Genomic DNA, 22967 nt, shown 5'->3' on the forward strand with positions numbered 1-22967 from the left:
ACGGAAGTGGACACGTGCTCGCATCGTGAAGGATATCCTGCCTCACATCCATTGAATTATTGCTTCACTTATAATAATCGTATAAAACCATAGTTTTTCCCATTTCAAGTTTCGGTTATGGGAAAATGTTTTTTTTTTTTTTTTTGTTATAGATTCTATTGTGTAAATTGGACGACGTTTGAGTTTATATATGAATAAGTTTTAAAACTAATAGATATTGGCGTTTAATACAGATATGTGTATACTGTATTATTGTAAATTCAAGACATACATATATTAACACAAACAAACCTGATTTTTGTTATTTTTCGGTTTTGCATTTTACTAATATTGTTTTATTTTTTTACTTTTTCCGTGTCTAATCCTAAGATGTCTTTATTTTTGTGTGTGGTGTACAATAAAGTATATTTTATTCATTCAAATTATAACATTGTGTCATACAATAATTACTAACTAAACTACCGAGAATGACATAAAAGAGTAACCACTGAGTTTCTTCACAGTAGAATCTACATTCCGAAACAGTGGTAGCTTCAGTATAGTTTGTTTAATGACGATACAAACATGTAAAAGCCTACTCGAATAAAGTGTATTTTGGTTTTGATTTTAAATGCCAAAAAGATTTAGAATCGTTATCTTAGGTAAGTAATATTATCTTAAATTATTTCTAGATAAGATAGGGTGTCTGATGCTTTTAGCAATTGTAAATATCGCTACAGCCTCAAAAAAAATCAAAATAAACTTTTTAAATAAAACTAGTTATAACGAATTTGAATCGCGTATATTATTTTTGACATCCCGACGTTTCGAGCACTTTACAGCGTTCGTGGTCAAGGGTAGACTTAATTCAAGTGGGCTTTTACAAGCACTTTTGAATCGTCATTTAACAATTAAGTTAAGTTACCACCGGTTCGGAAAGTAGATTCTACCGAGAAGAACCGGCAAGACACTCAGTAGTTACTCTTTTACAACATTTGTGTATGTAATGTATCTGGCCTGGGAAGTCAACAGGTATTAATTCCAAGCTTTTTTATCATCTACAAAATCTTGTATCGAATAATATGTCTTTTTTACCAATGTATTTTTTATAAACGATTTGAATTTACATTATTCTTTTTTAAGTATTTAATTTTATAATTGGAATTTGTTTTTGTTTTTCTTATTATGATTAGCAAAGCAACAAAGCTTTATAAAAATATGAAAAAAACTAAACAATGACATCAGACAGTATTGATAATATGCACTCAAATTCAAGTGTTACCCGCATTAAAAATCCACGCGTCTAATTACGCGTAGTGTTGCCAGATAAGATAATAAAAAGGTTATTACGTTCGTGGGATATCTTTTTAATCTATGCTACCGTTTATTAATTTATTCTTATCTGTAAATAGATATTTGCTTTCTGGTTTATCTGTTCAATTTTAACTTGTTAAGTATTGTATTTGTTATCGATAAATTTAAAAATAATGGGGAATTTATCTAAAACCATCACATAATATCAACATATAATAAAATATATATCTACACATAAGCAAGGTATTATTTAACTGTACAAAATAAAATAGTATAATTTCAGCTTGCTTAAAACATATTCAGTATGTAATATTGAGTCAAAACTTTTCTCTCCGGCCCCTACGCTCAATTTCCACAGCCCTAGGGCTCCATTACCGAACAATAATCCTTTATTGGTATCAATAAACAATTGGGGTGACTTAAAACGCATTACTCGATAGAGTTGTTTTTGAAGTGAGTTACTTAGAATGGGTTTAAGTCGTTGTTAAGTAAATTTGAGATCATTCTAATTTAGGTAATTCGTTTTTTTTTTAGAAGCTTTACTTCTACTATTAAAATTATACATATAGGAGTGCTACTTTTTTGAGTGTGATCATTTAATCAAAAGGTCTAATATGTAAAATTCACTCGGCATTGTTGTGTTCTGGTTTGAAGGGTGAGTGAGCCAGTGTAACTACAGGCATAAAGGGACATAACATCTCAGTTCCCAAGGCATATTGACGATGTAAGGAATAGTTAATATTTCTTACAGCGTCATTGTCTATGGGTGATGGTGACCATTTACCATCAGGTGGCCCATGCGCCAACCTATAGCATAAAAAAATGTAAAATTACGAGTATATATGTTCGTATTATTATGGTCACTGGTTTGATTCTCGTCTAATACATCGAATACGCTCTCAATTTCCTACCGTACCTATACATCAATTAGCACGGGTAAGCGCGTGATTAAAAATGCACCCAAAATTAAGAGCTCGGTTTTTGCAACCGTTAACTTGTTACAGATAAGCCTGGTTTTCAGGAGCTGGATGCGAGTAGCCGAAGAACGATCAAAGTGGCGTGCAATTGGAGAGGCCTATGTCCAGCAGTGGAGGAAAATGGGTTGTTGATGAGATAAAACTGCACAGTTTTTCTGAAGCGATTTAATCTGATCATATAATTAGCTTTTTAAAGTGCTCTTCAGGGATCAAAATTAGTATATTCTATACTTTTGGTATAGAAGTCAATTACTTCGTGTGCTCAGGATATATTTCCTGACAAAATTTTTTTTATATATTGGTTATATTTTCATGTATTATAATGAAATGAATTACCTGTTAATACTTGAGACGGAGGGAACGTTGTCCTGGCTGCAGATGCCTTCGCTGAGGAGCCGATCTCGTATTTCCCACGCGAACATCGTCGGGTTTTCTCTTTTGTATGCGGCGATGGCGTCGACGACCGGTGGAGTCGCGACTTTCGGCTTGGAGCCGCCGATCACGCCCGCTTTAAAACTACCCGTTTCATAATACCTATGGAAAGAAAGAAATGGAAAAAGTTATATATTAATGCTATATGAAATAAAACTTATTCTAAAAATAAAATATGAGGGAAAATCCTGTCCTTTTGAGATGAAGGTTAGGTTAGGTTAGGATAGGAGGACAATACTCCATATAACAAATACAAGTATCGGAATTTCACCTCACGCTATTTCCCTTTATCGAGCATTACATGAATTTTACAAGAAAAATATGCAAGTAAAAAGTCTGTGATATTCAACTTGATTATCTTACTTGAGTCATTAGGCCATTTGGAATAATCTCCAAACTCAAGGACGCTTTTGCCCAGCAACCTTTACTGTTTTTCTTAATAAATATGATGTGTGACGTAGATCCATCCTAACTAATATTATAAATGAGAAATTCAGTCTATTCATTTTTATATACTGTATTTATTATTTTATATACGCTTATCGAGTTTACTGTACAACTGATCATGGCATTTCAACTACACGTTATAAATTATATCGAAAACCAGACTAATACCTAACACTCGCACTTTTTTTCGAATGGTGAATTAAATTTAGTAATTTATACCATAGTTGAGTTGTGTCAACCGATTTTCGGGTACGCCACTCTGAGGTCCCGGGAATCTATTCCCGGCTGAATCGATATTTCAATAGTTTTCTATATTGTCTTGGATCTAGGTGTTTGTACCGTTGTTACTTATGATTTTCCACAACACAAGTGCTCTAGCTACTTACATTGGGAACAGAGTAATGTATGTGACATTGTCCCATATTTATTTATGGAATACAAACATCAGCTAGAACCCAGACTTCTTTACAACTCAACATATTTTCAATTACGATTGTCGAATTTAAAAACAGATTAAAAGAACAATTCATTACAAACGACAAAGGCAAGAAATCACACCATACACGTATTCCCAGATCAGCTATAAAGCGGGGCCTGCACGGGCAGCACGCCCTTGCCCCTGGGGGCCTTGCATTAGGACTGTCGAAAATTAAATTTCGACTGCTCAATAAAATAATGAGAAGTATTATGGCAATTCGATTATGTGCCCCTACCCTTTATTTTAAAGGGCGCTTTTTTGCTACTGCAGCGAATGTACTTTGGATATGTCGGTATAAGTAGTCTAGTTACATTAATTCGCGTAAACTAATTTTGAAGATATATTTTATTTATGTTATATTAAAAAAGGTAAATTATTAATAATTATTAAATTCATCATAATGGTCTTTTTAAAATGACCATTATATAAATATAAAAGCGAAATACTACTCATTGACCATCTAGAAACTTGAAATTTAGCAGGTAGGTTAGCACGTGGGTAAACTCCACCCCAAAGAGGGGGATGAAAGTTTGTGTTTTATAACTTTCTCAAATGAAATAAAAGGAATAAGTAAAACTGTATATGTCCCACTGTTGGACTCTGACACTCTATACCAATTCTGTTTGGTGGACACATGTCAGACTATCATCCGCCATCCTGACAATATTTTCACCGCCAAGTTCGAAATTATCTGTATTTACAATGTTAATAGAGGGAAGCATATGTAAGACTAGTTCCCGCTGACGACTCCGCCGGTGTGAGATGAGAAGCGGAAGTGAGTTTCTTTATATGCGATTTCTCACCTCAACTACTCAATCAAACAATATAAAATTTTATATACGGAGGCTAAACCAAACAACAGTACGCAGTATTGTTGGGTTCTGGTTTGAAGGGTGAGTGAGCCAGTGTAACTACAGGCACAAGGGACATAGCATCTTAGTTCCCAAGGTTGGTGGCGCATTGACGATGTAAGGAATAGTTAATATTTCTTACTGCGTCATTGTCTATGGGTGACGATGACCACTTTCCATCAGGTGGCCCATTTGCTCGTCCGCCAAACTATACCCAAAAAAATATATGAAAAAGACACGAGTAACTAAACCTATTTTAGAAGACTTAGTAACAGAAACTAGTTTAATAGCAAATAATGACACCTTTCAAAAATATTAAAGAACAAATAATATATTATGGAGCTGCTCCCGCGCCGAGGGTCGCCCGTCCCGCGGGACGTCAACAATTTATTTGATAATAGATTGTTTTTCATTAACACCACCCAATGGATTACATACAATATTATATATTATGTATATTAATATACTAAAGGTCAACATTTTACAATTTCTTATTAATTATTAACATTGAGGGTAAACTTATCAAATTTATCTGAATAATGACATTTATTTGGAATAACATTATTTTTTATCTGTGTTTTCGTATTTAATTTTTTAAGTTGATATGGTCATCACTGCTTTTAGTATTATAAAAATATTAAGCATTCCTTACGGCACCAACGCGCTACCAATCTAGTATTATGTCCCGTACCTAAGATTTTATTTCACATTAGCTCACTTAACCTTCTGCTGTATTGATGTTTGGCAGTGAGATATATTCTGAGTGGGTGGCAACTAGGAAGGCTTTCACAAAACCCTACCAGCAAGTAAATTCACTCACTCACTACCAAATAAGTTAATTGAAACTCTACAAAAGTAATAAAGAAACAGTTTTATTATAAGGATAGAAAAATAAACGCATTACTCAATCTAAGCCAATCCGTGTTTGTAATCACTTTACCTCGCCCCCTCCCCTTACCCCCTTATCTCTGTCCAATATGTCAGATATTCAATACCCGCAAATTGATGTATTATTTGTCATAGACGAATCAATACTAGCTAGTTATTGTGACTTTGCTTGTCATTAATCATTGAGTCGTTTCTTATGAAATTGGTGAGTATAATACTGAGTCTTAATTTGTGGAGTTGCCAAATCAACCTTGTAGTTATATTAAGGCTAATGTGCAAATAAGCAGTTTTAAGTCACAACCTACATAAACATACATAAGTTATAATATTATCCTTTTCTCTGTAGTGTGCCTTGTGTTAGTAGTTTGACTAGTTCGTTCAAATTTAAAACCGGAACAATACTATCTATTGCTGTTTGAGGATATAATATGTACTTAGTAGTAAGTTACTCCCTACTACCTATTCAGAGAGATTGTTAAACCTTACCACGAAAATAAAATGGCTTATAATTTTTATACAAAAAAACAACAGTTATAACAGATTTGCATTTTAAAACAAAAACCATTTTTATAATTCTAAAATCAAATCCAAACGTGTACACTACCGACAGCAAAATAATGAAATGTTTTATTAAATAGTAATACCAAATTCAAATTGATCTAACCATAAGCAAGAGTGTATTAGTCGAGTGAAAACATGTAATCCAATAGTTTAGCACTTAAGTAATATCGTGTAAGGGCTTCGATGTAAGCCAATTACAAGTGATCACACCCCGATCAAAGTACCGACAGCAGAAACGTTACAATGTGTCCAATTTAACATTTATGTGTATGTCCACAGGAACATTAATTGCTGAAAGTAATATGATATTTGGAGTATTGTATAATTTGTAGATCAGTTAAGAAACTTATAAAAAAGTTTAGATAGATAAATAATACTGTGTTCAATTTTTAAATTTTAATATGTATAGAGTAGTGACTGACACCGCTTTCGTATTAGTTCAATAAAGGTTTTATATAAATTAATGTATTATATGTATCTATATAAGTAAAGTATATAGCTTTAATACATCTTCTTTAGTGTGAATATTTTTAGCAAATTTCACGGATATGTTACAATGGTGTATTCATTATTAAGTTAGTTTTAATATTAAATCCAGTCGCTAAGCCAGCAAAAATGACAGTTTTAGCTTAGACGATTTAATAGATTTAAGCTCTTTTTTACATTGATTAAAAAATACTAACCTTTTATTTATATTCCGTACTGTTATATACTTAATCGTAGTTCTTATAACCTAACTCATAAGCCATTAATAGTATATTTTAAATAATAATAATAATGTAATAGAGTATTATATAACTCAATTATCTTTACATAACACAAGAAGGTACGGACGCAAAAACATGTAACGTTCCAAAAAAATGGTTTTTTTTTCGCAACGGTACTGATATTTTATTACAAGCTTAGAGGCGATTGTTCGAGGGAGATTTGCTATTTTAAGGGTGGCTAATGCAGAATTTCGAATATGCTCTTTTTGTGACACAGAGAATAATGTAACATTAATGGCCAGCGATCGCTTGGCGTTTGAATAAATTTGACCGTTATTTTTTTGGCGGCAATTCGCTTTGATTTCCGTGTTTCGTTAATTCGTAAATATACCACACGTTATTTATAAATGTACTAAGTCCGTAAGTAAAATAAATTAGACTTTAAGGTAAGTAATGCAAGTATTGATTTTAATTTTTCATGGTTCATAAGTCGTTTTGACATGTACTAATTAATAGTATTGTTTTATTGTTTAAGTGCACAAAAGCTGCACCATTTGATATTCACAATATCCAAAATCTTCATATCCATACTTAGAATATGTTAATACTATAAGTTGAAGCATAAATCTTTGCATAATGTTACGATAGTATATCAGTTCTAATTATCATATAGCTAGATATACAAATCAGTAAAAAACAGTTGAGTAATATTTTACAATGTCACTGAAGAAAAAAAAATTAAAGTCGATTCAATTAAAAAAAATATATTTTCCGGAATTAAAATTGAAACCAACTAACATACAAACGAAAGTAGCACGGTCCTGTCCGTATATAATAATTATACAGTTTTTCTGTCCGTACGTCTGGACGCAGAAAGCGTAACGCCCGGCTCACTTCCGCTTTGAAAAAAAAATAACAAACGATTTTAGACTCAATCTCTATTAAAATAGAGTTCAAAATGTATTAAATAAACAATATAAATGTATACCCAACGATATTATAATTAAAGTTTAATATACCACGCGAATATGGTTGTTATTAGAACACAATAAAGACGAATTTTCTTTAAATATTTACGTATAAAGAACTTTAAGTTGTACATTGTTTGTGTACTCAAGTAATGATTTTGAAGAAGTAATTACGATTAAAAGTCAGCTTAGTTCTTATCGCCTCGTTAGTTAGTCTAGATCTAGAACATAGGCAGGTTACGTTATCAGTGATGGGTGTATGATATGTTGGCATCATGTACCAGTTGAGTTCCAAATTCAAACGCTCGTGTTAAAATTGTTACAATTACAATCAAAAGGCCCAAGATAAGCTTATGACTGATATAGTCTCTTAATTTGTTAATCGCGCTATATTTTTGAAATTCGAACAGTCGTTGCTTAATATTTCTTTATTTTTAAAAATCGTTATTTCTTTTAAAGAGTTTTGATAAAAATTTTGCCCATTCATTCTAAGTTCAACTCTTAGTAAAAAAAACAAGGTTATATGTAACATATCGCATATATAATATTAGGCGAATGAATAATTTGAATTTGAGAGGAACCAGCGTTTGCTTTTTTTTTAATTCGAACAAACATATCCTAAGCTTAGAACTTTGAAACAGAAAACCAAACTTCAGCCATGTACCATAATTAATACCATATATCATTTAAGTTTTTGACCAATAACATCGCGTCATTCCAAGATCTCCTCCTGTGATTGGTTAACAGGCTAAGAGTACGTGATTATAGAACTAATGTGGTTTGCATACAATTTAGATAATTAAGAACTAAATTAATAACAGTACATAATTATATAAATTAATTATGGTACTTTTATCTTTATGTTTATTAGTACATATACCATAATTGCCTGATATAATTTCTACGATCAAAAATTTAAATAAACGTCATTAAAGTGAAGTATTACACGAAGTTCTTAATTATAATTGGACTGTACTGTTCTTGCTTGTGCTTGTCGTTGTGAAGATATAAACGAGAAAATAGTATTATGAAAACAAAAAAAAATGTTACCAAAATAATATGCATATCATTATAAATACATGCATATGTAATTTAACAGGATTACCGTCACTATAAAAGTGATTTTCTCTATTAACTTTTATTAATATTACTGTGGCTGTACTAACTTATTTTTGCTCAGCACGGTCCAATTAATCTGGTGTTGCTAACGATTCTTAAAAAGTTCTTATCAAAAGTAAATAATTGTTATCCATAAAACATATAATAATTGATGTACTAAAAGAAATGATGGAACGAAAGAAAATCTTGAAAATAATTATAAAAATCACATTAAAAAAGTCTAATTTATTTTTACAATATCAGAGCATACAATCTGTATATTATGGTATTATTCAAAATGAAAATCATTGAGTTTCCTTCGCCGGTAATTTTGGTTATCTCAGAAAATAATTATCATTGAATTTTAAATTTTTAAAAATAGAATTGTACATTTATTGATTTTAAATTTCGAACGCATTCTTTAAAAAAATTGTCGAAAATGCAACTTCAAAAGTCTAATTTAGAAAAAAATATCAATAAAAATCTATTGTTGTCTTCTGATTTATAAAAACGAATAAACACTGGATATTTGTCAGTATTAAATTTTTGACAAATTAGGAAAAATATATAAAACGTGATAACTCAAAAATGGTTCACTTTTGCACTACACATATGGGGATTAAAATTATTGCAAATAGTCACCCCTATCACCTCCTAACGGATATACGTCGAGTTACCAATAAACCTGTATATGTATATGAAAATAATAGCATTGTCAGTTATGAACAAAAATATAACAAACAATATTGCAGTGGATAAAAAAACACACCGAGTTCAAAACAGGGATAGAGGTCGCACGAGACAAATAAATTGAAAAGCAATAGAGCTTCCATTCAGCTCTCCCGCGGGACTAGTGATGTGAAACGGGATTGGGTGTATCCCGGTGAAATTGTTGTATTTTAACGTGTCGATAAATATTGATCTTTGTCGTTATTTTATTCATAAACTCAATGATTTGATGCGTGATTTTACTTCGATTATTGATTTATTAATAATATTGCAATTGGTAATTTCAATTCAATGAGAACATTATTGATTTTTAAATAAATCAATAATATCATAAAAAAAAAACCTTAAATCATCCATGCGCCACTGATCTTGTGAAATAAAATGTTACGTCCCAACAATACCTACTAAGCATTGCTTCTTGTTGGTGACATAGGGTGGTAACAACTTAGATACATTTGCACAAAGCTACAGCTAAGTATTTTGATACATTCGATTTTACTTAAAATTAAATAACGCACGTGTCTCAAATATCGAGCGATGTCTGTTGGTATGAAGCGATTATAATCGCGCTACATACTTTAAGACTTCTTAAAATAAGCAATTAATTATAAATCACTCAATAGTATAAAACAAAGTCGCTTTCTCGCCCTATGTCCCTTTGCACGCTTAAATCTTTAAAACTACGCAGCGGATTTTGATGCGTGAGATAGACCGATTCAAGATGAAGGTTTTTGTATATAATACATGTACAATATAGTAAATAAATACTGATAATTTAAGAAGATTGTAATGTGATGTCGTAAATAAACAAATTCTGTAGTATATTTAATAACAGTATTGTACACTTGTGAAACCGGGGCGGGTCGCTAGTCAAATATAAATAATAACAAATATACTTGACATTTAAATAAATTTAAATAAATATTAGATATTATAACACATTGCTTGAAATTAACAACCAAATTAAATAAAGCAGTCTTAATTCCCAAGTAAATTATTAAGTCTTATACATAAAATACGGGATTTTAATGACATTTTAATGTAATCCCGCGTCCAGGGATTCGCATCACTAGGGTCAGTTTCAATTTAAAACGAACAATGGCCAGTCGGAGTGGTCATATACCGTCGTGTCTATTGTTTGATACACTTGTGTTTGTAAATATTAATTTCGTTTTGTTATTTAACATCGTATATTAACAATATCTATCAAAATGTATTTAATATTAGACAGAGTTAAACTGTTATTATGTGTTAACGTTTGTGTAATATACGTAACTATCGAAATACAAATGAGATACTTTAAAAGTAGTTGAATATTTGTACAAAAACTTTGGCTATGTACCGCGAGATGGCCCAGAGGTTAAAACGTACATCTTAATCGATAAATGCGGGTTCAAACCCAAGGAAGTCACTGATTTTCATGTCCTTAATTCGTGTTTGCAATTAATCTCGAGCTCCGCTAAATTCAACGAAATTCAGCCACTTGTGAATCAACCACCCCGCATTGGAGCAGCGTGGTAGTATATGCTCCTAACCTTCACCTCGAAGGGAGAGGAGTAGTATTTTGCATAAGTATTGAATTAATTTACAAGGTACACAGTCATACACGAGCAATTGAATATTAGTTTGAATAAACATTTTTAAATCTTTCAACTACTTAACAAAAAATTATAACTCTGATTGATTGACTAACTGATTTTATTGTTGATAATAGAACTCAAATGGTTCAGGGGATAAAATATGTAGATCTATACCGGAGATCGCGTGTTCAAAGATCGTGTGCAAGAAATAAGTTCTTATCTCGCCTTTGTAAAGTTACATGGGTATACTGAGTACCTTTTGTCGGTTCTTCTCAGGTCAGGGTTTTATTTCCGAACCGGTGGTAGTGTTTAATTTGACCACCAATAAGTAAGTGTAACACTATATTGAATATAGTTATTTGAGTTTTGCGATTTTCTTAACTGAAGAACTTGCCCAGCAGTGGACCACTTACCAATAACTAACAATGATTAAGAGATTCTAAAAAAATACCATAAAGAGTTAAAAACTGGAGCAATAACACGGTGCATTAAACAGCGGTTTAGTTAATCGTCTTGATTACGCCTGTTAAACGATAGCTAACCGCTAATGAGGCGCGCGGTTTTGATAAATTAAAATAGTAAATTAATTACTTTCTCAAAACAACGAATGTTTATTAAGAATTCGAATTGTTTCTGGGTCGATTTTTAAATCGTAAGTTAAATTCGAATTTTTTATTTTTGAAAAAAGAATCTGTCACTATGTTATTAATCATTTCAATTAAAAAGGAGCTGTCAACTCTTAAAATTAAATAAACGTGCATAAAATTGATCTGATAAAAAAAATCTTATCGAATCTTATCTTAACTAACCATATCATAATCTATAGGTACCAATATTATATAGCTGTCGAGTTTTGTTTACTTATTTGGTTTTAGGTACTAATCTCAGAAACTATCAACCCGATTTAATTATTTTTTCTAAATATTATTCAATTGGATAATGGATTATACATATTTATATACCTATGTGTATATTTTCTTTTTTAATATTAGTGTTTTCAGCAGCATTATTAATAAAACTAGCGTTACTAAAATATTATTGATACACAACAAACACGACGTACAACGACAACAACAACAACGGTATCTAATTGTTGTTCGGATCATATCAATCAATCACAATAAATAAAAAAACATTCCATTTTGAACCCAAAATGAGCCTCATGAGAACCTTCAACTGAAAATAGTTTCGTCACTAACAATTACACAAAATACGGTTCTTATATGTTGCGACAATACCATGAATCATATACATTATGTATGTATGTCTTTGCGTTCCGTTCGCTGAGCAGAGCGGCGCGTGCGCACCAGACACTACACCCATGTAAAACCATTGTTTTCGCCTTTGTACACACAGTCACAGGAATATCAACTTTTATCTTAATGTGATAAAGATTATTATCGCGTGGATATAGTTTAGCTCGTGCCACTGTAATTGGATCTAATATTTTTCTAACACAGCTTTATAATAGCTCAATTTAATGGTGACATAGCTTTCGGTTTTTTTTTATTTCTCGTTTAAACAATGGTGTTGTTGTCATCGCTTGGTACGTTTAATGTTTGGCGAGTGCCCAAACTATAATGTATCTGTGGTTATTAATCAAATATAAAAAGACTTAAATATTCGTTACCTACTTTGATTTTATAAGACCAAGTCACATTTTCCTCAGATATTCTATTTTCAAATTAATTTTACCGAAAAAAAAACTTTTATACCGATTTCATCCAAACCATCTTTTTAAATTGCAATTTATAATAATTATAATTACATAGTAAATATAAAACAAAGTCGGTTACCCTTGTCTGTCCCTTTGTATACGTTAATATTACGCAACGGGTAGTGATGCGATTTTTTTAATAGATAGATTGATTGAGGAAAGTTTTCGTATATAATACATAGACAATATAGTAAAGAAACACTGATAATTTTAGAAGTTACTAATGTGATATAAAAAAACACATATGTTATCGTATATTTTTATAAGTATTTTACCCGTGCGAAGTCGAGGTCACTAGTGTTTCAATAAAATATCGAAACGATTAATAATACCTTCATAGTAGTAACACCTCTTCTGTTTAGTAGGTTTATAGCTCTATAATCCTACTAAATAGAAGAGGTGTGTCAAATATTATGAATCCAAATTAAGAAGGGGTTGTAAAACATTTTGAATCTGAATTAGGAAGTAATCTCACTCACCGAGACAGTATCTTCGATACACATCCGTGTGAGACCCGTAGCTGTCGGCTGATGTCGCACGGCCTCACGCCGCTGTGAGCCAGCTCCACTATCCGCTGTCGCACGACATCCGGCAAAGGTCGTCCGTTCACAAAAACACCGCCTAATTGATTGACACCCCCGTGACCTGGAAATAAAATAGATAATTAATAACTTGTTTTTTTTTAGTGGACGTAATCCAATAAGGATGCAAAGGATGTTATGTCCCTTGTGATATAAGTTGTAGTGGCTCACTCTATCTTCAATATGGAACACATTGATGCTAAATATAAAGTACTGCTAGGCAGTTCGAAAAAAGTATACGGTGAGTGGTTGGTGAGGTTCACCAAGGGAATTTATTAAGTGGTATACGTGGTAGCTTTGTTTATTTATAAGTTATCCAACAGTAGGTGAGCAATACGCATACATGAAATATAATTAAGTACAACATTACAAAATATATAAATATACACTAACACGTATAGAATTACCTACAGTATTTAAAATTTAATTTATTTATACACATATAAAAAAAGTATTGGCGAATTATCATATATATGTAAAAACAGACACATATTCGAATGTTTGTAAAACACATAACCCCACTTCAGCCCACTAGCTAGCATTAAAATCCCCATACAGTCTAATGTCTTGCCATCCCTTTAGAGGCAACCTTTAAGAACCGGGTGAGCACGACGCGTGACGATCGATCGGTCACGCCCCGTGCCCGCTCGATACTGCCACCGGTTTTATTTTCATCTCAACAGATCGCTACAATGCTGAATAATCGTAAGTTTATTTTGATACCTATAGTACAATAGCCTTACATATTTTTATTACAAAGACGGTTTATATAAACAATAGTTTTCTCTTTTTGTCATCAAGAATCGACATTTGAAAAAAGAAGACAGTAAATTTGTTGTAGGTTTTCCATTTATCATTCAACCGTAACTCATATATTTTTGTTACAAAGACGGTTTATATAAACAATAGTTTTCTCTTTTTGTCATCAAGAATTTACATTTGAAAAAAGAAGACAGTAAATTTGTTGTAGGTTTTCCATTCATCATTCAACCGTAAAACAGCGCTCAATATTGTTATTTCGATTTGAAAGGTGATTGAGCCAGTGGAACTACAGGCACAAGGGACATAACATCTTAGTCGAAAGTTGGTGGTGCATTGGCGATGTAAAGAATGGTTAATATTTCTTACAGCGTCATCTCCCTATTGGCCCACTGCTCGTCCGTCAACCATTATTTAAAAAAAAATCAGTTGTTAAGCTGATGATGATGATCTGGCCCATTTCATCTACGACTTGCCATGGGCCATGGGCCAGTGTGTCCACTATACAACAATCAAGAAATGAAGAGCATCTTACAGGCACGAGTGCACTCTTCCAATGTCCATTCATCAGGTTACTGAGAATATCGAGAGAAATACTACCTATAATAACTTTTTACCGGGTCGACGTGAAATTTGAATTTAGAACCTCGGGGGCCTGTTTTATGAAGCCACTAGATTAAGGAGGCTGTCAAAAATTAACCAGTAAATAACTTCTTGACTAATGTCACAAATTCAAGTATCGTACCTACTTAAAATATTCTTATGAACGGAATTTCTGGATCCTTGGCCTTTTACATAAGTCTATTATTTCATTAGACAAATGTTATATTAAATATATATATTTTGAGTGCTACGTTAGTATATTGCTCTGCGTATCCATCATTAGACACTAATTATTGTAAAGAACGGCTGCTGTACGGCGCTTCTTCTCGCTAGAGGCTGCTTTCAGAAGCGATTCAAAAACGCTTCATTGTGAAGTTTAATTGAATACAATTGAATTGATTTCATTTGATTAGAAGGCATGTCTAGTATGTCCATCAGCTGACTAAAAATTAAGGATAGGAGGATTCTGAAAGAAAATAGAAATCGTTTATAAAGTGCTGATGAATGACATTTTTTAATTTAAGAGATTGTTTTTTAATATACGTGTTACATTGCCTGTTTGCTATCAAGCCACTAAAGCAATCTTTAAGGAATTAGACTTTGATACCTAAGGGCTACAAGATTTACGAGAAATATAATTATTTTTAAATAAAAAAACATAATTAATAATTTATGTTTCTCAATAAAAAAGACGTTAATAAATAAGTCGGAAAAACGTATAAAAAACACACCGAATCCTTATCTTAATTACAAATCAACAGTCAATGACGTAATGGAATAACGAGTTCCGAAATAAATAATCATAATGTTATTAGATGGTTATATTTTATTTTAAATTATTATAAATAAGTAGTGCGAATTTCGTCTCCAGGATACCCGGGTGGGAGGAGGCGAGGCGTGACGCCACATCGACCGGTCACGCCCAGTGCCTCGGTCGATACCGTGCTCGGTTTGTTTTCATCTCAACAGATCACTGATTTGCTAAATTAGGACACCCTATATATAGAAATATAAAGACCAATGAGATGATCGCCTCCAGGTTATTTCAAATAACAAAAATATGTTTGTATTATTATTAAAAATATATATTGTACTAAATATATATTGGCTTCGTACGGGTGCAATACTGATACTAAACATACTACAGAAATTGTTAATGTACATCACATTGCAAACTTCTAAAATTATCAGTGTTACTTAACTAAATTGTCTATGTATTATATACAAAAACCTTCCTCTCGAATCATTCTATCTATTAAAAAAAAACCGCATCAAAACCCGTTGCGTAGTTTTAAAGATTTAAGCGTACAAAAGGACATAGGGACAGAAAAAGCGACTTTGTTTTATACTATGTAAAGATATGTAACTTGATACGAAAAAAAAAAGATCCCGCTGAGTTTCTTTCGCCGGTTCTTCTCAGGTCTGAGGTGTTAAATTCCGAACCGGTGGGTGGTAGATTTTTTGACCTATAATCACTCCTATTTTTAATATAGATTTTTGACTTTGACTTAGTTGGTCGGTAGAATCAACATTCAAAAATCGAATCTAATTATGAAACAAAATACGGAACCTATTTTCAGATATTCAAATAATCAATGCTTTTCCCGTTTAAAAGGACCTTCGTACTGTAATATTAATTATTAAAATATTCATAAAAAGACGTACTGTTTCGCACTGCAGGATTTGTATTCAATTTTGTTGCTTTACTGTAACTTTTGTTTTATAACCTGAGAGGAAGCTTTCTTTACATTTCATGACGATTCAAAGCTTGCAAGAGTATATTTTTGTTTTGTTCACGATATTATTGCTGGTTTTGCTATAACTATTAATAATGAATATACGACTACAATCCCTTGGTAAAAATCTCCCTTGAGTGAGACTCGACATGAAATCAGTGTAAATATATTTTTTTTATGTTATAGGTTGGCGGACTAGCGTATGGGCCACCTGATGGTAAGTGGTAACCATCACCCACACCATCACGCTGTAAAAAATATTAACACCAACCTTGGGAACTAAGATGTTATGTCTCAAGTGCCTGTAGTTACACCGGCTCACTCACCCTTCAAACCGGAACACAACAATACTGAGTACTGTTATTTGGCGGTAGAATAACTGATGAGTGGGTGGTACCTACCTAGACGGGCTTGCACAAAGCCCTACCACCAAGTAAATATTCTCAATTCGAATTACTTTAATCTTCATTAAGTTAATATATGAAAAAGTTTTGAGAGATTATCTGCTAAACAGTTTATTTGATTTTATAATTACAAATGTAATCGTTTTCGAGTAAAGATTTAAACAAATTAGTCTTATCTGAACATTTTTATTTTCAATTAAAAACTACAAGGAAATTTCAAAAAGCGTTAATTAACGAGATAAGCTGAAATACTTAGAGAACAGAATAACAGTAAAAAATAATTTCTAAACTATAATTTTATTGGTTGTACTAGTGACGGGCTGATTCATTTTTCTGTTTAGAAAACAGATAAAACTCTAACTCAGATCAACTACGGGATTAAAATCAAATTAAAATAATTAATTCAAGGAGGTGTTTACAAGCACTTTTGAATCGTAATTTAACAATTACATTAAACGAAGCCACCATCGGTTCGGATAGTAGATTCTACCGAGAAGAACCGGCAAGAAACTCAGTAGTAACTCTTTTTAACCATTCAAAAATACAGTCATGTTATTTAAATACGATTATGTATGTCATATATCCTGCCTGGAAAACAACAAATATTAATTCCATGCTTGTTTATCGTCTGCGTAATCTTGTGTGGAATATGCCTTCTTTACCAATAATTTACAAATGATTTAAATTTATGAAACGGCAAAGTTAAAGATGTCTGTGGTATTTTATTATAGAATGTCTTTTATATTTATTAAGTTTAATGTTTACCAATTTATTATATAACTAACCAACTTGTCATAATATATTTTATGTAAAGGATATATTTAAGGTACGCCTTAGGTATTTCTATTCAATATAAATTCTAGCGACATTAAAATAAGGTTGTTTAAGAGAGCCTGCGCAGCTATCATTTGCCACCCTCAGGGTAAAAAGAATCTCCAAATTCATTAGGGATGAGCATATTTCAAAGCCAAGAGCGTCACCTGGCGCGAACATCCTGCGTTTTCCTATTTCCGCAGCGCCATCTTGTCCGCCATTACAGTTAATTACAAGGGATCGTTATGATTACATTACATTTTGTTTAATATAGAATACTTATGTATAAGACAATTTGTTAAATATTTACACAGATAAAAAAATGTTCTTTTTTTTAATTTAACGGTATTTATAAATTTTAATGAAACTTTAATCCGACAGTTTTGGATCGTCAGCCTAGAATCAGTTTTAATATTATAAATGTGAAAATAACTTTGTGTCTGTCTATACGTCGCTCTTTCACGACCAAACATTTGTAGAGAATTTGATGAAATTTATTGTGAAGCTAACTTGAACTCAAGGAAGGATATAGGCTACTTTTTTTGCATAACATATGACAACGAATGGCCAAAACGCGAGCCAAGATGCGGGCAATAATTAGTTACTCTAAATTCTTAATTCAAATTTTGCAAAATTTAAAAATAGAACACTATCGTAATATCTAAAGTAAAAAGGAATATTATTTATAACCATTATAAAGATTCAAGATTTATAAACTATAGTCGCAAACATGCTCCAAATTTATTTTAAACACAATTCAACAACTCCACCTGGAGAGTTTCCCGCGCATCCCTACTTCCGGCGCGCCATCTTGTCATTATAGTTAATTACCCCGGTACATGGGCGCTTAGTTGATACTACTTTCGTCCTATTAACAGGGGTTCGAGTGTTTTGCGAGAGGATTTTCCTAAATATGTTTTAGAAGCAAATCAGCTTAATTACAATTATGTTAAAGTTAATAGCTTCTATGAATAGAAACTTAACTTTGAGGCCATTAATAGTGTATATGTTATGAAAAACCAGATTCTTATCATTAGTTTGGAATATTATATGTACCAAACTTTAATAATTCTAAATAAAAAGTGTTTTCGTTTCGAAGTACAGATAAATGTAAAATGTAATAAAATTATGACAAATGATAAAACACATTTTTCATGGCATAAAAGACCTACTTCTTGATTTGAGAATTCGAATAATGAAATATGCCAAGAAAGATTGATTGTTCTTTATTTTACAACTTGTGAGTTATTCTGGAACAAGAAACTCGAAACTCACTACAAAATACGATAGTGTAACATCAAAAAATGATATGCGATAATCATTATTATAATTGTATCCTTCAAAGGATACACGTATATATCGTTATCAACGGTTTTCTGTATTGAGTTTCGACAGCTCATTGAACTATTTATTGACATGAGCAAATCTGAGTGCAAAAGATAGTAAATGTTATTACTATTGTCGGCCAGTCACGCAAAGTCTTATTCGGGGGGACGGCAGCTTCCGTTTCCTGTGGGATTCTATTTAATTCGAGTGATTTTTGATCCCTCTGCTTTTGAGGATGTTTTGTTTGAAACACCAAATAATATGGTTTCATCTAAGTTAAGTATGATTAGAGATGAAGAGATACGAGATGGCCCAGTGGTAAGAACACATGCATCTTAACCGATTCAAACCCAGTCAAGCACCCCTGGATATGAATGAGCTTAATTTGTGTTTATAATTCATCTCGTACTCGGCGGTGAATGAAAATATCTTGAGGAAATCTGCATGTGTCTAATTTCAGATAAATTCTGCCATATATGTACGCCACCATCCCGCATTGAAAAAGTGGTGGAATATGTTCCAATCCTTCTCCTCAAAGGGAAATGAGGTCTTAGCCCAGCAGTGGGAAATTATAAGGCTGTTGTTGTTGTTGTGAGGATGATTTGAACATACATACGTTCTGGTAAAGTTATATTGAACAATTCCCTAAAAAGGAACTCGAAATATCAATCAAAATACTTTTAACATATTGATATGCAAATCTGGCTCAAATTATTATAGCATTTAAAGAACATACGTATCAAAATCGCGTATCAACTTAGACATTGTCATGAGTAAGAAGTTCTTATTAGCACTGAACTATGTTGTTTCATCAATAACTTATCATGGAAAATTTATAATGTAGTTTTAGTCTGGGCTTTCATATACACTAATGTTATGAAGAGGTATGTTTGCTTGCAATATTAGGAACCCAATTCTGTGCAAATCAGGGGTTGACGCTAGTCTTTGAACAAGTGATGATATCGACCTATTGTTATTGGTTTTAAAAATGCATGATTCAAAATTAAATAATTTTGCCTCTTGTACCTAAATGCAGATAACAGCCTGCAATTGGGCAAAGGTTTCCTTGTTAAAAATATACTTTTGAGATTAATCATACTCTACTTTGATGCTGTTTATATAAATGTGGCAGATTTTCATCCGAGACTTGCAACCGGCATGATCGCTCACGCACGATACTCTGAACACGACATGCATTAAAAACACTAATCAGACATGTAAAATCAGTGGTACTTAGGTTTGAATTTATAATTAACGCTTAAGATTCACGTTCATTGACTTATATGAAAACATTTCCAAAGAGGTCATATGTGTATGAGGTCAATGACCTCGTCTGACAGATATCAATAATAATTTTAGGTTTCATATACCATTGTGCTAGAATCATATACGACGGAACGTTTTGAAACAGTTTTTGTCCTAAAACAAACACTCTGTATAATGTATCGTCATGCGCCAGCGCACACCCCAGCGTGCCTTCACATACACTAACGCGCTAATGCGACCTGTTGTACCTGCCGTGTCGGTATTATAATTACGTTCCTTCATACACAAATACAATTTATGTATCAAATAGTGTAAAGATATTTCGAAATAACTTTTGCATAATCGAAATTTTTTTTTTTTTTATTCTATAGAGATTTCATTATATGTGCAATAATCGAATGTAGAGTCATTTTTTCCTATAAAAATAATATTTACAAAAAATCAGAATTACAGTCAGAGTAAGAAAACGTTCGTCAGTTTTCAATTTTCTTCACAAGTCTTAAACTCTTAGTACCTTTTGGATCTAAACATCAAATCATTGCGACGCAATTGTCATTCTCGATCGGTAAAGCAGATCATACTGAGCACACGAAAATATATCTTAAGGTGACGAACCTTATCCTCTCCTCGACTGTACATCTATCTTTATTCTTTTCTGAGCTATCTCAGAGCTAAAATTCACAATCAATATAGCTTTGCCGCGATGACTACCCATAGACTGAGAATGATTACCAAAAGCTATTATTTATACTCGAAACATTTAGTTTGGAAGGGTTCTATATATGCAGTTAATATATGTATATATCCCTAACGTCTAACCTTTACATATTATATCACGTAAATGTGATTTGACCAGTGTAACTAAAAGCTCAAAGTACATAAACAACTTAGTACTAAAGGTTGGTGGCGCATTGGCGATTTAAGGAATGGTTAATAACTTAGTACTTATTACAGCGCCAATGTTTGCGGACGATGGCTAGAGATTTGGTGACCAATCGCCATCAAGTGGACCATTGGTCAGTTGTCATACAACATTCAAGACACAAATCTAAACATCTTATTCCATAGCGATAATAACTTCCATAACGCAAGAAGTTCTTGTGTATCACATAGTACATAAAACTCAAGCTACAAAATGAAAAATAAACAATATAGAGTATACTTCATTACATTTATAACAACAAACTCTATTCGCAGAGAGCTCAAGACTTACGATCATAATATTTTATAGTAGATAATTTGACAAAGTCACACATAAAAAACAGATACATAATACTAGGTACTAGTGCTTTCTATGATGTTAATATAAAATCCGGTTACATTTAAGCAAGGATCAAGGTCGTATCAGAGCCCTCCGTCATGCGCAAGCGCACACCCACGCGTTGACTTTACGATGTTTTTTGTATGGGGTCATATGAGATTGTACTATGACCTTGGAATAGAAGTTTTCATACGGAATTGTTATTATGTGATAGTCACTTCGTTTTTTATCGAATTAAGCTCGGGTATCATCGGAACGTCTTCGGCTGTTATCGTCATGGGAAATGAAAGCGAAGCCTAGTCCCAGTTTTACATATATCCGTATTAGGCTAGTCCTGTTAAAGAGATAGCTTTTAAGATCATTCCATCTAACGACTATCATGATTGGTCGTAGAAACATATGTCACAGACTTCCTTACAACGTTTTCCTGGCCGATTATGATAATATAAGTGAAATGAAAAAATTGTGTGGAAAATAACAATCTTATATAATACATAGGTATATAAAGAATCTACATTTCCTTTAATCACGCCACAACTTGAGAACAATACTATGGGTTCATATATTTGTTTATTTCTAAAATTTTCTAAGTTTCTTACGGAAATGAAAATGTGCCGTGAATTGTTTTTGTTTTCAGATAACTTAACAATGTATTTAATTTATTAGCAGTACATCGTGTATAAATAAACATTACAATATACACTTTTTTTTATAATTTATTCAATTCCGTATTAAATATTCATAGCAAAGACCGTACAACGTCTTTCAGTTCAGATAGTACTGTTGTAAAATATTATCACTATGTAACAAAGTTGTAAATGTACATATATAATCTACTATCAAGTGCGCATGGGATATATATATTTCATATTAAAATTTAAAATCCTGCCTACAAATTAGCGAACATTTATATGAAGAGTTTCTATAATATACCTGTTATTATTTATCATGCATACTATACCTATTCATTATATGATATATAGGTACCTTATCATCTTCATTATAAAACCTAAAATTGATGAATTAGTAAAACTATTTATAAGTATCTATAAATATTAAATAAGTATACATAGGTATATCTATGATTACCTACATTCATTTAACTCCCAATTTAGTAAGACCATGCGTTGTTTTTATTGAAAAAGAATATATGTATTATTATAGGTACACTAGCTGTTCGATTTCGCTTGGGTGATATGAATATTATTTATATCAAGATCGCACCTACCGGATTCTATCTAAACGTCCAATCTAGACTAATCGTTAAGGAAATACCCCATATAGAGATGCAAGTATGATACACAATCACAAAAAACCTAGACGGTTTTAGCAAGGAAGATAATTATGAAATGCAAAAATAGTTTATTTTTTAATTACACTAAAAAAAGAATAATTAAAATATTTATTTACGCCAAGCTTAGCGGGTGGTTCTCTAATTAAAACATTTGCTTTACTTTAATAAAAGCATAAAAAAAAGAATACAAAATTTTTA

The 22967-nt window shown here is 32.1% G+C and overlaps 1 protein-coding gene across 3 annotated transcripts in view; it reads right to left on the minus strand.

Moving 5' to 3' along the window:
* Nucleotides 1–22967, minus strand: part of LOC124540518 (paired box protein Pax-5) — a 106259-nt gene that overhangs the window by 24085 nt on the left and 59207 nt on the right. For all 3 annotated transcript variants that reach the window (XM_047118142.1, XM_047118143.1, XM_047118141.1), the window contains exons 4-5: nt 13206–13371; nt 2607–2804 (exon numbers count right to left, since the gene is read on the minus strand). In XM_047118142.1, the coding sequence (XP_046974098.1) occupies nt 2607–2804; nt 13206–13371 (364 nt within the window). The remainder of the gene's footprint in view (nt 1–2606; nt 2805–13205; nt 13372–22967) is intronic.

This window comes from Vanessa cardui, chromosome 25 (genome assembly GCF_905220365.1).
Source record: "Vanessa cardui chromosome 25, ilVanCard2.1, whole genome shotgun sequence".
In the NCBI taxonomy this organism is placed as follows: domain Eukaryota; kingdom Metazoa; phylum Arthropoda; class Insecta; order Lepidoptera; family Nymphalidae; genus Vanessa; species Vanessa cardui.